This window comes from Mustelus asterias, chromosome 18, assembly GCF_964213995.1.
Source record: "Mustelus asterias chromosome 18, sMusAst1.hap1.1, whole genome shotgun sequence".
Classification (NCBI taxonomy): Eukaryota; Metazoa; Chordata; class Chondrichthyes; order Carcharhiniformes; family Triakidae; genus Mustelus; species Mustelus asterias.
In genome coordinates this window covers 60,000,266-60,017,167 of record NC_135818.1, presented here as the reverse complement: position 1 = coordinate 60,017,167, position 16,902 = coordinate 60,000,266, and the positions used below count along the sequence as shown (strand labels likewise).

The following is a 16,902-nucleotide window of genomic DNA, read 5'->3' as shown; positions in this document are numbered from 1 at the left end:
TGGAGGCAAAATAAGTTAGTCTGGTCCCTGCTGGTCATTATTCAGTGATCCCTACAAGTAATGGACATGAGGTGAGGTCAAAACTGAACTGACTTGAGATGCTCCCAGAACCATGCTGATGCTAAAATCATGTGAAGAATGACAACAAGATACCAGAGAGCAACTGGTGCTCGTGGTTTTACATCCAGCATTTAGGGGGAAGGATGATTGGGAAATGAGATAAGGATGAAGGGCAGAAAAACATTCAGCTCGAAACACAACTTTTGTCACAAACACAGGTCCCAAGCAATTTGCAGACGACACAAAGATAAGTGGAAAAATGAATCGTGTGCAGGGCGTAGAAGCTCTGCAGAGAGATTTGGACAGGATGAGTGAGTGGGCGAGGATCTGGCAGATGGAGTATAATGTTGACAAATGCGAGGTTATTCACTTTGGAGGAAATAATAGCAAATTGGATTATCTAAATGGAAACAAATTACAACATGCTACTGTGCAAAGGGACCTGGGGGTCCTTGTGCATGAAATGCAAAAACCCAGTCTGCAGGTACAACAGGTGATCAAGAACGCAAATGGGATGTTGGGCTATATCGCAAGGGGGATAGAATATAAAAGCAGAGATGTCTTGCTGCATCTGTACAGGGCATTGGTGAGGCCACAGCTGGAATACTGTGTGCAGTATTGGTCCCCTTATTTGCAGAAGGATATATTGGCCTTGGAGGGAGTGCAGAGAAGGTTCACCAGGGTTGATACCAAAGATGAGGTGTGTTGATTATGAGAAGAGACTGAGCAGATTGGGTTTGTACTGGTTGGAATTTAGAAGGCTGAGGGGGGGTCTTATAGAGACCTATAAGATAATGAAGGGGCTGGATAGGGTAGAGATGGAGAGATTCTTTCCACTTAGAAAGGAAGCTAGAACTAGAGGGCACAGCCTCAAAATAAAGGGGGGTCAGTTTAGGACAGAGTTGAGGAGGAACTTCTTCTCTCAGAGGGTGGTGAATCTCTGGAATTCTCTGCCCACTGAAGTGGTGGAGGCTACCTCGTTGAATATGTTTAAATCACGGATAGATGGATTCCTGATCGGTAAGGGAATTAGGGGTTATGGGGATCAGGTGGGTAAGTGGAACTGATCCACTTCAGATCAGCCATGATCGCGGGGCAGGCTCGAGGGGCTAGATGGCCTACTTCTGCTCCTATTTCTTATGTTCTTATGACCCTGAAGAAGCCACTTGCATTTTGCCAGCGAATTAAGAGTAAATGGTTCTCAAGTTAACTGCATGTTTGGAGAACTCTTTACACTGGTTCTTTTAAACCAAAATCCTTTTGATGTTCAGAAGCCTTTGACAAGGTACCGCATGGTAGGTTGTTGCATAAGGTTAAATCTCATGGAATCCAGGGTGAGGTATCTAAATGGATACAAAATTGGCTTCTTGACAGAATAAGAGTTTTAACAACACCAGGTTAAAGTCCAACAGGTTTATTTGGTAGCAAATGCCATTAGCTATCAGAGCGGTGCTCCTTCATCAGATGGAGTGGATATCTGCTCTCAAACAGGGCATACAGAGACACAAAATCAAGATACAGAATACTGATTGAAATGCGAATCTCTACAGCCAAACAGGTCTTAAAGACAATGTGAGTGGAGGGAGCATTAAGCACAGGTTAAAGAGATGTGTATTGTCTCCAGACAGGACAGCCAGTGAGATTCTGCAAGTCCAGGAGGCAAGCTGTGGGGGTTACTGATAGTGTGACATAAACCCAACATCCTTTCGACACGGGTGAGGTCCCTGAGGATTGGAGGATAGCGAATGTGGTCCCGTTGTTTAAGAAGGGTAGCAGGGATAACCCAGGAAATTATAGGCCGGTGAGCTTGACGTCCGTGGTAGGGAAGTTGTTGGAGAGGATTCTTAGAGACAGGATGTATGTGCATTTAGAACGGAACAATCTCATTAGTGACAGACAGCATGGTTTTGTAAGAGGGAGGTCGTGCCTTACAAATTTGGTGGAGTTTTTTGAGGAAGTGACAAAAACGGTTGATGAAGGAAGGGCCGTGGATGTCGTCTATATGGATTTCAGTAAGGCATTTGACAAAGTCCCACATGGCAGGTTGGTTAAGAAGGTTAAGGCTCATGGGATACAAGCAGAAGTGGCTAGATGGGTGGAGAACTGGCTTGGCCAAAGGAGACAGAGGGTAGTGGTCGAAGGGTCTTTTTCCGGCTGGAGGTCTGTGACCAGTGGTGTTCCGCGACCAGTGGTGTTCCGCAGGGCTCTGTACTGGGGCCTCTGCTATTTGTGATATATATAAATGATTTGGAAGAAGGTGTAACTGGTGTAATCAGCAAGTTTGCGGATGACACAAAGATGGCTGGACTTGCGGATAGCGAAGAGCATTGTCGGGCAATACAGCAGGATATAGATAGGCTGGAAAATTGGGCGGAGAGGTGGCAGATGGAGTTTAATCCGGATAAATGCGAAGTGATGCATTTTGGAAGAAATAATGTAGGGAGGAGTTATACAAAAAATGGCAGAGTCATCAGGAGTATAGAAACACAGAGGGACCTAGGTGTGCAAGTCCACAAATCCTTGAAGGTGGCAACACAGGTGGAGAAGGTGGTGAAGAAGGCATATGGTATGCTTGCCTTTATAGGACGGGGTATAGAGTATAAAAGCTGGAGTCTGATGATGCAGCTGTATAGAACGCTGGTTAGGCCACATTTGGAGTACTGCGTCCAGTTCTGGTCGCCGCACTACCAGAAGGACGTGGAGGCGTTAGAGAGAGTGCAGAGAAGGTTTACCAGGATGTTGCCTGGTATGGAGGGTCTTAGCTATGAGGAGAGATTGGGTAAACTGGGGTTGTTCTCCCTGGAAAGACGGAGAATGAGGGGAGATCTAATAGAGGTGTACAAGATTATGAAGGGTATAGATAGGGTGAATAGTGGGAAGCTTTTTCCCAGGTCGGAGGTGACGATCACGAGGGGTCACGGGCTCAAGGTGAGAGGGGCGAAGTATAACTCAGATATCAGAGGGACGTTTTTTACACAGAGGGTGGTGGGGGCCTGGAATGCACTGCCAAGTAGGGTGGTGGAGGCAGGCACGCTGACATCTTTTAAGACTTACCTGGATAGTCACATGAGCAGCCTGGGAATGGAGGGATACAAACGATTGGTCTAGTTGGACCAAGGAGCGGCACAGGCTTGGAGGGCCGAAGGGCCTGTTTCCTGTGCTGTACTGTTCTTTGTTCTTTGTTCTATCCCGGTTTAGGCCGTCCTCATGTGTACGGAAGTTGGCTATCAGTTTCTGCTCAGCGACTCTGCGCTGTCGTGTGTCGTGAAGGCCGCCTTGGAGAACGCTTACCCGAAGATCAGAGGCTGAAGGCCTGTGACCGCTGAAGTGCTCCCCCACAGGAAGAGAACAGTCTTGCCTGGTGATTGTCGAGCGGTGTTCATTCATCCGTTGTCATAGCGTCTGCATGGTTTCCCCAATGTACCATGCCTCGGGACATCCTTTCCTGCAGCGTATCAGGTAGACAATGTTGGCCGAGTTGCAAGAGTAGGTACCGCGTACCTGGTAGATGGTGTTCTCACTGAGATGATGGCATCCGTGTCGATGATCCGGCATATCTTGCAGAGGTTGCTGTGGCAGGGTGGTGTGGTGTCGTGGTCACTGTTCCTGGTCACTGATCTTCGGGTAAGCGTTCTCCAAGGCGGCCTTCACGACACACGACAGCACAGAGTGGCTGAGCAGAAACTGATAGCCAAGTTCCGCACACATGAGGACGGCCTAAACCGGGATCTTGGGTTTATGCCACACTATCAGTAACCCCCACAGCTTGCCTCCTGGACTTGCAGAATTTCACTGGCTGTCCTGTCTGGAGACAATACACATCTCTTTAACCTGTGCTTAATGCTCCCTCCACTCACATTGTCTGTATCTTTAAGACCTGGTTGGCTGTAGAGATTCGCATTTTAATCAGTATTCTGTAACTTGATTGTGTCTCTGTATGCCCTGTTTGAGAGCAGATATCCACTCCATCTGAAGAAGGAGCAGCGCTCCGAAAGCTAATGGCATTTGCTACCAAATAAACCTGTTGGACTTTAACCTGGTGTTGTTAAAACTCTTACTGTGTTTACCCCAGTCCAACGCCGGCATCTCCACTTCTTGACAGAAGCCAGAGGGTGGTTACAGAGGGTTGTTTTTCAAACTGGAGGCCTGTGACCAGCGGTGTGCCTCAGTGGGTCCACTGTTATTTGTCATTTATATTAATGATTTGGATGAGAATATAGGAGGCATGGTTAGTAAGTTTGCAGATGACACTAAGATTGGTGGCATAGTGGACAGTGAAGAAAGTTATCTCCAATTGCAACAGGATCTTGATCAATTGGGCCAGTGGGCTGACGAATGGCAGATGGAGTTTAATTTAGACAAATGCGAGGTGATGCATTTTGGTAGATTGAACCAGGGCAGGACTTACTCAGTTAACGGTAGGGCGTTGGGGAGAGTTACACAACAAAGAGATCTAGGGGTACATGTTCATAGCTCCTTGAAAGTGGAGTCACAGGTGGACAGAGTGGTGAAGAAGGCATTCGGCATGCTTGGTTTCATCGGTCAGAACATTGAATACAGGAGTTGGAATGTCTTGTTGAAGTTGTACAAGACATTGGTAAGGCCACACTTGGAATATTGTGTGCAATTCTGGTCACCCTATTATAGAAAGGATATTATTAAACTAGAACGAGTGCAGAAAAGATTTACTAGGATGCTACCGGGACTTGATGGATTGAGTTATAAGGAGAGGCTGGATAGACTGGGACTATTTTCTTTGGAGCGTAGGAGGCTGAGGGGTGATCTTATAGAGGTCTATAAAATAATGAGGGGCACAGATCAGCTAAATAGTCAATATCTTTTCCCAAAGATAGGGGAGTGTAAAACTAGAGGGCATAGGTTTAAAGTGAGAGGGGAGAGATACAAAGGTGTCCAGAGGGGCAATTTTTGCACACAGAGGGTGGTGAGTATCTGGAACAAGCTGCCAGAGGTAGCAGTAGAGGCGGGTACAATTTTGTCTTTTAAAAAGCATTTAGATAGTCACATGGGTACGATGGGCATAGAGGGATATGAGCCAAATGTGGGCAATTGGGATTAGTTTAGGGGTTTTAAAAAAGAAAGGGCAGCATGGACAAGTTGGGCTGAAGGGCCTGTTTCCATGCTGTAAACCTCTATGACTCTAAGCTACAATATTTCAGAAATGCCTCAGTTGGCAATTTGAGGTGACAAATATGGTGAAATGGGAATTGCAATACATGGCAGCACGGTGGCACAACGGTTAGCACTGCTGCCTCACAGCACCAGGGACTCGGGTTCAATTCCAGCCTTGGGTGACTGTACAAACTCCACACAGTCACTGCGTGGGTTTCCTCTGGGTGCTCTAGTTTCCTCCCACAGTCCAAAGATGTGCATTGGCCATGCTAAATTGTCCCTTAATGTCCAAGGATGTGTAGGTTAGATGGATTAGCCATGGTAAATGTGCACGATTACTGGGAAAGGGAGGAGCAGAGGGCCTGGGTAGGATACTCTTATACACAGTTGGTCCAGTCTCAATGGGCCAAATGGCCTCTTTCTGCACTGAGAGATTCTAAAGGATTAAGGGCGAGTAAGATACAAATAATTTCAGCACATCTGAGAAACGCATCTATTTTTTAGACTAGAAAAGTATTAAATAGTTATTTGCTCTTTAATCGTTATCCAAAGATGTGTAGGTTAGGTGGATGAGCCGTGATGGATGCGCAGGGTTATGTGGATAGGCGGCCGGGGGTGGGGAGAGGGGGGGGTGTGTGTGTGTGTGTGCCTGGGCAAGGTGCTCTTTCAGAAAGTTGTTGCAGACTCGGGGGCCGAATGGCCTCCTTCTGAGATTCTATGTGATGCAGGTAGCACAAGGTACTATTAGGAAACCATTGGAGAAGATTTAAGGTTATGAAATTAGAATAGTAGCTTGGATTAAGAACTGGTTACAAGGGAGGAAAGAGAGAATAGAGGGTAAAGGGTGTTTCTCAAAGGGGTTTGAGATCCAAGAATGGGGAAAAAATTCAATTTAATGTGGGTAAATAAGTGGTTTGACATTTTGCTTCAACAAAGTTATATTTTAACTGTGGGAGAGCTAGGTGATAGCAAAGAACTGAGGGAGCTGAGTTTCAGGTTCACAAGACATTAAAAGAACCATCTCACGTAAAGCCATAAAAAATGTGAGCTGTATACTTCGGCAAGTGGTATAGAATATCATGGTCAGGAAATGACAGTGAAACTATACAAATGCTTAGTAAAACAACTGCTGTGAGCAGTTTTGGGCTTCACATTTGACAGAAGGATGTTACAGCAACGGAGAGCATGCAGATCGGCGACTACTTGGTGTCAGAAGGAATTTGTATTTGTTTAACAACTTCATGATCTTGGGATGTTCCAAAATGATTCACAGCCAATTAAAGTTTCATAGAATAATGGAGGGGTTACAGCACAGGAGGCCATTCAGCCTGTTGTGTCAGTGTCAGCTCTTTGAAAGAGCAACCCAGCTCATTGGAGTTTAGAAGGATGAGGGAGGATCTTATTGAAACTTACAGGATACTGCGAGGCCTGGATAGAGTGGATGTGGAGAGGATGTTTCCACTAGTAGGAAAAACTAGAACCAGAAGGCACAATCTCAGGCTAAAGGGACGATCCTTTAAAACAGAGATGAGGAGGAATTTCTTCAGCCAGAGAGTGGTGAATCTGTGAAACTCTTTGCCGCAGAAGGCTGTGGAGGCCAGGTCATTGAGTGTCTTTAAGACAGAGATAGATAGGTTCTTGATTAATAAGGGGATCAGGGTTATGGGGAAAAGGCAGGAGAATGGGGATGAGAAAAATATCAGCCATGATTGAATGGCGGAACAGAATCGATGGGTCGAGTGGCCTAATTCTGCTCCTATGTCTTATGGTCTTATAGCTCTTCCCATTACTCTGTCCTTTCCCTTTAACTGTGCATTTTCTTATCCAATTCTCTTTTGAAAACCCCAGTTGTATTGGGCTCCATCACACTCTGAGGTAGGTCATTCCAAATCCAAGGCATTCATTGCATAAAAATGTTTTTCCTCATGTGACATATATGTTAACATACAAGTTTCATGACCACAAGATACCACTGGCAATCACCTTGAATGTCATCTTTGTATAACCTTAATTTTAAAATAAGATTTTAATGAAGGAAGTTGCAGGTAACATACGAATTGATTCAATAGTTTTAAAATTAGAATCAAGTATTATGAACATATTGACTCCTTCCAGCATAGCGAAGAATCACCCAAAGATTAAAGATATGGTAATATACGACAGGAAACTGATTCCGATTAGCATTGCAGAATGTAAGGTATTTATGAATGATTTTATATCACAGCTTGAAATTGTAATATTTTAACTGTGGGAAAGCTAGGTGATATGAAAGAACTGAGGGAGCTGAGTTTCAGGTTTCTGAAGGCACTAGATACACTGCAAGACATTTGCACATTTGAAAAGGAAGGTGTCCAGTTTATATTAACTGCACAACATTATAACCTTCAAATCATGTAACATTGCTTCACTATCATTTTATTATAACCTTATTTCAGTTATTTTCTCTGCCATCATTCAGTTATTCGCCAGGTCATTCTTCCATTAAGGGACAAGTGGACATTAAGGGCCGTTCATACATTCTGATCACTTAATTGACACTTTTAGCATCTTCTCAGCCTTCTGGATCCTCATTCCCTTCGTCCCATTCGCCCCCCCCCCCCCAACCCTCATAGTGTAAATCTCTGCTGATTCTCTTTGCTCTCAGCTCTAACGAATGGTCATCTAAACTCAAAACATCGGCTTTATTCTTTCCCCACAGACGCTGTCAGACCTGCCGAGATTTTCCAGCATTTTCTGTTTTTGTTTCAGATTCCAGCATCTGCAGTATTTTGTTTTTATATTAAGGATAAAGATATCACTAGACGTGATGCAAAGTCATAGTCTGTTTTCTTTTCTGAATTCTATAAAATGTTCCAGAATAACTTTAACCTGAAAACAATCCAAACTCAATTCTACTTAAATAATGAGAGAAAGTAATGTAACAATTTGATGCATTTTTTCCCGTCAATAATTATATGGTCTAAGTTAGGACTGGAGAGAATAATCTGGAGCAGTTTAAAATCTGTACCTGGCCACATCCACATGGCTGACAGTTCTATTTCTTTATACCATTAATTCGCTGTAATTAGAGTCAGAGTTGTATTTTTTTATAGAATAATAGATCATGATTCAAAGTCATGGTGTTACCACAACCTCTTGTGTGTATTCTGGAAAAAAACGTTTCAACTATTCTTTCTGCAGTGTAATAATAGGTTTGTATATAAAACCGTACTGAAGCATTACAATTAAGAAAGCAAACTGGCCGTTATTACAAAGGGATTGGGTTACAAGAGTAAAGGAGACCCAAGGACGTGTATAGGACTTATACTTGGAGTAATTTGTTCAGCTTTGTATCCTTACCCAAGGAAGGATATGATTGCCTTAGCTGGAGTGCAATGATGGGTTAACAAGGCTGATTCCTTGGATGATAGGATGGTCCTATGGAGGAGTATTGACTACACTAGGCCTTTGTTGGCTAGAGTTTAGAAGAACGAGTGTAGATCTCACTGAAACATAGGGCCGGATTGTCCCAAAAAAATTCTAACTGCCAAATTCGCATAAAAACTGGAGTAACTCACGCTGGATTTTTAAACGGGATTTTCAGAATGAATCTCCCACAGTCTGTACACTGCAGAGTGCCTCAGGGAGATTTACGCTAAAAAGCTGTGGGCGGGGTCTATTCTCGCTGAAGAGGCTGGCAGCATAGTGTTGGGTAGGCCACGGCGCATGTGCCGATCTGTCAGACTGGAGATCGGCACATGCGCAGTAGCCCCACACTGACGGCCTCTCGATTGCTGGCCAGCACAGTGCTGCCCCTCCAATCCCACCACGCCCCGATTGCTGGCTTCCCAGACATCTCTGGGCCAGCCCCGACCACTACCACCCCACCCCCCACAGATCTACCCCCCATAGGCCGGTGGGCAGTGCCAGTGGGCCAGGCTGGCAATGCACAGAGGGCACCCCCACCCCCTCCAAACCCCGACCTTCTGGGGGGCCTCAATGGTCTCCCTTCACTCCAGCAAGGTTGGGTCGCCAACTCCCCTTTAGTGGAGTGCTGTTGTAAACCCCGCTAGAGTGACCCACTCCTGGCTGGGGGCCACGGTTGGTGGGGGAGAGAGAGAGAGAGAGAGAGTGGCTAGTGAGCCCAGAGACTTCAGTCCCGGGTCCACCAATTATATTCAAACCAGAATTTTTATATGGAGATCAGCTCTGTGCTGGGGGCTGGAGGCCATGGCGCCCAGCGGGGAGTCCGCTATACAGCCTCCCTGATGTCTCTCAGCCCATTGCGCTGCTGGAGCAATGCAGTGGGCTCGGAGAATCACCCCCAAGATTCTTAAGGAACTTGACAGGGTAGCTGCTTCCAGTTGGAGACTCGAGGACTAGTGCTCACTGTCTCAGAATTAGGAATCAGTCATTTAGGATTAACTGGAGGAGGAATATCTTCAATCAAAGTGTTGAGAATGCTTTGAATTCTTTATCCTGGAGAGCTATGAATACTCAGACAATAAGCATATTCAAGTCACAGATCAACATTTTTTTAGATATGAAGGGAGTCAAGGGATATAGGGAGAGTGTAGGAGGAAGGGGTAGCTGAGGTAGATTAGCCATGATCTGACTGAAAGAAGGAGCATGCTCAAGGGGGTGAATGGTCTACTCATGCTCTTAATTCTTATGTTCTTACAATCATATCGTGTGTTCTTTTGACACATGCCCTTAGCAGTTGCTTTGGAATTTCAAAAATGAAACTACTTACAATATTAGTCCAAAAGCAATGAAATTAGTGTTTCAAATTCCAGTTGTAAATGCATTTGAAGAGGGAAGAAAGTGAATTAGGTTGAATTGAATATTATGAAAATTCATATTTCCAAATATATTAGGTATTAATTGGCCAGTGAGGCTTTTAACAGAATTAATCATTCATCTTTTGAGTACAAACTGATACCCAGCAATTATTTTCTACATAATGGAACTCTACCTTTATAGACTTATCCATGGAGGCAGAGAGCAGCAAGTGACTGTGTTGCCGCACAGGACACCACTGCACTGTAGTCACTGGTCCCTTGTGCTGAGAGATGTGAAACACCAAGTGTTTTGGTATGTCTGAAGTTCTATATTGGGTTTCCAGGTAGGGCTTAATGAAGTCCGAAATTCTACTCAATCGACTTAACTGCTGTTCTTCAGCCTGGTTTATGTCAGAGTTTACAACTTCTGTGCTGTCTTTGCTTTCATAAGTTACTTCTTCTTTCTGCCTCAGTCTTTTGGGTATGTAAGGTTTAATATTTTCAGCAGCTGGCACCGAGTGTGGAAATAATCTCTTCTGAGCTGAGGACACCATATTTGTAGGAATTCTGTCAGATTTCTTCACCAGATCCAATGCATTTTTATATTTGCTTTTAGAAAACTGAAAATATGTCTCATCTTTCAAAGACATGTCTGGAGGTCTAGGAGAGACACCGAAGTGTCTCTGTGCATTATTCGGTCTACTCCACCAGTTGTATTCCTCATTGCTACTTCCAGTGGCTGCAACTTTGAGCTCTAAACCACATTGAGAAGGTTCTGATCCTGTGACAGTTGGAAATACTTGCGGAAATTGAAATTTAGAGTCAACAAAATCATCTTTTCGCTGAAGAAAAGTTGCTTCTTCATTTTTGTCATTGTCTGTCTCAGAATCTGAAGACTCATAGGCAACCAGAGAATTCATATGGCAATCTGTAATCGGTAGGGTGTGCACTCTGTTTCTGGTCGCGAATCTGATGGAGCTTCCTGCAATTATAACATTCTCATTAATTGAAAGATTGAAAGTTGTCGTCTTAGACATTATGATGCAATTTTCTTCTTTTTAAATTAAACGATTTTTGTGTCTTCATTTAATATTTATACTCTAAAAGGTTATCTTAACCTCTAAAATAAATAAGTGCTTGCAGTATTGACAATGTTTTGCATGCCCATTTTTCTACCACAATGGCACAGTGGTTAGCACTGCTGCCTCACAGCGTCAAGGACCCTGGTTTGATTCCCAGCTTGGGTCACTGTCGTGCAGAGTTTGCACGTTCTCCCCGTGTCTGCGTGGGTTTCCTCCGGATGCTCCGGTTTCCTCCCACAGTCCGAAAGACGTGCTGGTTAGGTGCATTGGCCATGCTAAATTCTCCCTCAGTGCATGAGAACTGGCGCCGGAATGTGACGACTAGGGGATTTTCATGGTAACTTCACTGCAGTGTTAATGTAAGCCTACTTGTGACACTAATAAATAAACTAAACTAACATATGGATTATCTTTCTCCTTTCTAATAAAAATACATTGTTTCATTAGAGACCAGGCGATTTTTGTGTTTGAAGCAAATGTAGTAAGCTAACCAGATATCCCTGCTGTAACAGTACTCAGCTGTGCAGATGTTAAAAGATCATACAGAAATGCAAGGCTACATAGAACACTCACTAGTCCCATGCTTTATTAGCTCTATTCACAAAACCCAAACTCAAATTTTACGACATATTCACTGCCATGAAAGGAAAGTATTAGAACCATAGAAAATTACAGCTCAGAAACAGGCCTTTTGGCCCTTCTTGTCTGTGCCGAACCATTTTTTGCCTAGGTCACTGACCTGCACTTGGACCATATCCCTCCACACTCCTCTCTTCCATGAACCCATCCAAATTTTTCTTAAATGTTAAAAGTGATCCCATAGAACCATAGTTCTATAGAACCATAGTTAAAAGTGACCCCATAGAACCATTAGGGACAAGAAGATTGAAAATCCATTAAAATATACTGGAGGAGGAAAATTGAGTTAATCGATTTAACTGCAGATCTTTAAACTCAGTATAATTGCTTTTAGAGGCCATAATACATGATCAAATTAAAACTCACCCAGAAAGCACAACATGAATGAAGGTCAGGATGTATAAAAACTCACAAATGTATTAGAAATGTTTGAGGAAATAATTATATTGATAAAGAAATGCAGTACATACACCAATTTATAAAAGGCGCCTAATAAAGTGCCACATAAAAGACTTTCAAATAATTTTGACAGAGACAAATTTCAAAAGCTTTGATATGATAAAGGTTACATTAAATGTTTATTTAAAGACACGTGTATGTGCTTGTTTGTATAAGCTTGGGTGGCACAGTGGTTAGCACTGCTGCCTCACATCGCCAGGGACCTGGGTTCAATTCCTGGCTTGGGTCACTATCTTTGTGGAGTTTGCAGTTTGCACATTCTCCCCGTGTCTGCATAGATTTCCTCCCACAGTCCAAAGATGTGTAGGTTAGCTGGATTGACCATGCTAAATTGCCCTTCAGTATCAGGGGGACTAGCTAGGGTAAATGCATGGGGTTATGGGGATAGGGCCTGGGTGGGATGGTGGTCAGTGCAGCCTTGATGGGCTGAATGGCCTCCATCTGCACTATAGAATTCTACGATTCTAAACAAAATAGCAGTGAACTAATTGCACCTCTGTTGTATTTAAGTGTTTGATAAAATCTATAAACTGTATTAATCTGGGGGAAGGGAGAAGAGTAAGAGAGCAACTTTGCTGCATATTAGTTAAATTGTCCAAAAAACAGTTGATTTCACAAGCCAACTAATTATTTCAAGAGAAGGGAAGGATAGAGGATGGAATAGTTCCAGTAAATATTTCAGTTCTTTAACACATTCAAAATCAGTAAGGTGGACTAGTGATGGGGAAACTAAATGGAGACTTAAAGACTATGATCAGTGACAGTGGAGGAAGGAGAGAATACAGGAATGAGCAGGCAGTGAATGTGAGTGATTTGAAGGAAAAGAATCATGGGAAGATGAAGGGTTAATGCATCACAGGGGTATTAGGGCTCAGTGGGAGATGAGCAAATTGCTGTTTGTCAAATATTGTTGAAAAAAAGAGACATTTTGTTGAAGCTTTTCATCTTACAATCATCAGAATAATTTGCAAGAATGCAAATGTAAAGGAAAACAAGGAATTTATACTGTATGAAAAGAGAGTGCTGATTGGTTGGCAAGTGGACTCTGACTGGTAGAGGTGTTGCCAGTTGATGTTGACTGAAAGTTAATTGCCAAGCACTGTTTGAAATTTAAACCAGGCAGTTTGACTCATTAGTCAAGGCATTTCACCAAGGAATGAATCAGTGAATGGCTGTCACTTATTTTGTTTAGCTGAAACAGGCACAATGTGTGTACAAATTCTTTCTGTCTGCAAAGAACATGGCCCTGTGTATTTATATAGCTAGAGTTTTAACAACACCAGGTTAAAGTCCAACAGGTTTATTTGGTAGCAAATACCATTAGCTTTCGGAGCGCTGCTCCTTCGTCAGATGGAGTGGAAATGTGCTCTCAAACAGGGCACAGAGACACAAAATCAAGTTACAGAATACTGATTAGAATGCGAATCCCTACAACCAACCAGATCTTAAAGATACAGACAATGTGGGTGGAGGGAGCATTAAGCACAGGTTAAAGAGATGTGTATTGTCTCCAGACAGGACAGCCCGCAAGTCCAGGAGGCAAGCTGTGGGGGTTACTGATAATGTGACATAAATCCAACATCCCGGTTTAGGCCGTCCTCATGTGTGCGGAACTTGGCTATCCGTTTCCGCTCAGCGACTCTGCGCTGTCGTGAAGGCCGCCTTGGAGAACGCTTACCCGAAGATCAGAGGCTGAATGCCCGTGACCGCTGAAGTGCTCCCCCACAGGAAGAGAACAGTCTTGCCTGGTGATTGTCAAGCGGTGTTCATTCATCCGTTGTCGTAGCGTCTGCATGGTTTCCCCAATGTACCATGCCTCGGGATATCCTTTCCTGCAGCGTATCAGGTAGACAACGTTGGCCGAGTTGCATGAGTAGGTACCGTGTACCTGGTAGATGGTGTTGTCACATGAGATGATGGCACCTGTGTCAATGATCCAGCACGTCTTGCAGAGGTTGCTGTGGCAGGGTTGTGTGGTGTCGTGGTCACTGTTCTCCTGAAGGCTGGGTAGTTTGCTGTGGACAATGGTCTGTTTGAGGTTGTGCAGTTGTTTGAAGGCAAGAAGTGGGGGTGTGGGGATGGCCTTGGCGAGATGTTCGTCTTTATCAATGACATGTTGAAGGCTCCGGAGGAGATGCCGTAGCTTCTCCGCTCCGGGGAAGTACTGGACCACGAAGGGTACTCTGTCCACCGTGTCCCATGTTTGTCTTCTGAGGAGGTCAGTGCGGTTTTTCACTGTGGCGCGTCGGAACTGTTGATCGATGAGTCGAGCGCCATATCCTGTTCTTATGAGGGCATCTTTCAGCGTCTGGAGATGTCTGTTGCGATCCTCCTCATCTGAGCAGATCCTGTGTATATGGAGGGCTTGTCCGTAGGGGATGGCTTCTTTAACGTGTTTAGGGTGGAAGCTGGAGAAGTGGAGCATCGTGAGGTTATCCGTGGGCTTGCGATACAGTGAGGTGCTGAGGTGACCGTCCTTAACGGAGATGTTATACACTAGATACATCGATGACATTTTCTTCCTTTGGAGTCATGGTGAGCAATCACTGAAACAACTATATGATGACATCAACAAGTTCCATCCCACCATCAGACTCACCATGGACTACTCTCCGGAATCGGTTGCATTCTTGGACACACGCATCTCCATTAAGGATGGTCACCTCAGCACCTCACTGTTCTGCAAGCCTCACGATGCTCCACTTCTCCAGCTTCCACCCTAAACACGTTAAAGAAGCCATCCCCTACGGACAAGCCCTCCGTATACACAGGATCTGCTCGGATGAGGAGGATCGCAACAGACACCTCCAGACGCTGAAAGATGCCCTCATAAGAACAGGATATGGCGCTCGACTCATTGATCAACAGTTCCGACGCGCCACAGCGAAAAACCGCACTGACCTCCTCAGAAGACAAATATGGGACACGGTGGACAGAGTACTCTTGCAACTCGGCCAACGTTGTCTACCTGATACGCTGCTGGAAAGGATGTCCCGAGGCATGGTACATTGGGGAAACCATGCAGACACTACAACAACGGATGAATGAACACCGCTCGACAATCACCAGGCAAGACTGTTCTCTTCCTGTGGGGGAGCACTACAGCGGTCACGGGCATTCAGCCTCTGATCTTCGGGTAAGCGTTCTCCAAGGCGGCCTACACGACACACGATAGCGCAGAGTCGCTGAGCAGAAACTGATAGCCAAGTTCTGCACACATGAGGACGGCCTAAACCGGGATGTTGGATTTATGTCACACTATCAGTAACCCCCACAGCTTGCCTCCTGGACTTGCGGGCTATCCTGTCTGGAGACAATACACATCTCTTTAACCTGTGCTTAATGCTCCCTCCACCCACATTGTCTGTATCTTTAAGATCTGGTTGGCTGTAGGGATTCGCATTCTGATCAGTATTCTGTAACTTGATATTGTGTCTCTGTGCCCTGTTTGAGAGCACATTTCCACTCCATCTGACGAAGGAGCAGCGCCTCGAAAGCTTATAGTATTTGCTACCAAATAAACCTGTTGGACTTTAACCTGGTGTTGTTAAAACTCTTACTGTGTTCACCCCAGTCCAACGCTGGCATCTCCACATCATATTTATATAGCTCCCAGCACCTGCAAATGCGCCACACTAAGAGCCCAACTGACAATCTTAAATTAGGTGTCCTCTGGGATCCGCAAGGGTCCCAGTTATACCTGTCTCTTTATGGGTTATGTGGAGCGTTCCTTGTTCCAATCCTGCTCCGGTCCCCTCCCACTGCTCCTTTATCGGTACATCAATGACTATTTTGGTGCCACTTCATGCTCTCATCTGGACCTGGAAAAATGTATCAACTTTGCTTCCAATATCCACCCCTCTATCACCTTCACATGGTCCATCTCTGACACCTCTCTTCCCTTCCTTAACCTCTCTGTCTCCATTTCTGGTGATAAACTGTCCATTAGTATCCACACCATAGCTATAACACTACATTCTGCACTGTCTCCTTTCCTTCTCTATGAACGTTATGCTTTGTCTGTACAGCGTGCAAGAAACAATACTTTTCACTGTCTGAATACGTGACAATAATAAATCAAATCAAATTCAAATCAAAGTATCCATTACAAGCCCACTGATTCTCACAACTATCTTGATTACAGCTCTTCACACCTCACATCCTGTAGGGACTCCACCCCATTCTCTCAGTTCCTTCACCTCCGCCACATCTGTTCTAATGATGCCACTTACCAAAATAGCGCTGCCGATATGTCTTCCTTCTTCAATTGTAGTTTTTCACCCACAATGGCTGACAGGGCTCTCAACCACGTCCAACCCATCCCCCGGACCACTGCTCTCACCCCGTCTCCTCCCTCCCAGAACCAGGATAGGTCCCCCTTGTCCTCACTTTTCACCCCACTAGTCTCCGCATTCAAAGAATCATCCTTCACCATTTCCTCCAACTCCAGCATGATGCCACTGTTCAACACATCTTCTCCTCAATCCCCCATCAGCATTCTGCAGGGACCACTCTCTCCAGGACACTCTGATCCACTTCTCCATCACAACCAATACCTCATCCCCTGCCTCGGCACCTTCCCATGCAATCATAGAAGGTGCAATACCTGCCCCTTTACCTCCTTCCTGCTCACCTTCCCAGGTCCTAAACACCCCTTTCAAGTGAAGCAGCGATTCACATGTACCTTCTTCAATCTGGTCTATTGCATTCGCTGCTGCCAATGCAGTCTACTCTACAACGGAGAGACTAAACGTAGACTGGGTGACCACTTT

The 16,902-nt window shown here is 44.7% G+C and overlaps 1 protein-coding gene across 9 annotated transcripts in view; it reads right to left on the bottom strand.

Moving 5' to 3' along the window:
- Nucleotides 1-16,902, bottom strand: part of wdr25 (WD repeat domain 25) — an 84,374-nt gene that overhangs the window by 65,688 nt on the left and 1,784 nt on the right. For all 9 annotated transcript variants that reach the window (XM_078234122.1, XM_078234123.1, XM_078234124.1 and 6 more), the window contains exon 2: nucleotides 10,145-10,932. In XM_078234122.1, coding sequence (XP_078090248.1) covers nucleotides 10,145-10,870 — 726 coding nt within the window. In that variant the 5' untranslated portion in view covers nucleotides 10,871-10,932. The remainder of the gene's footprint in view (nucleotides 1-10,144; nucleotides 10,933-16,902) is intronic.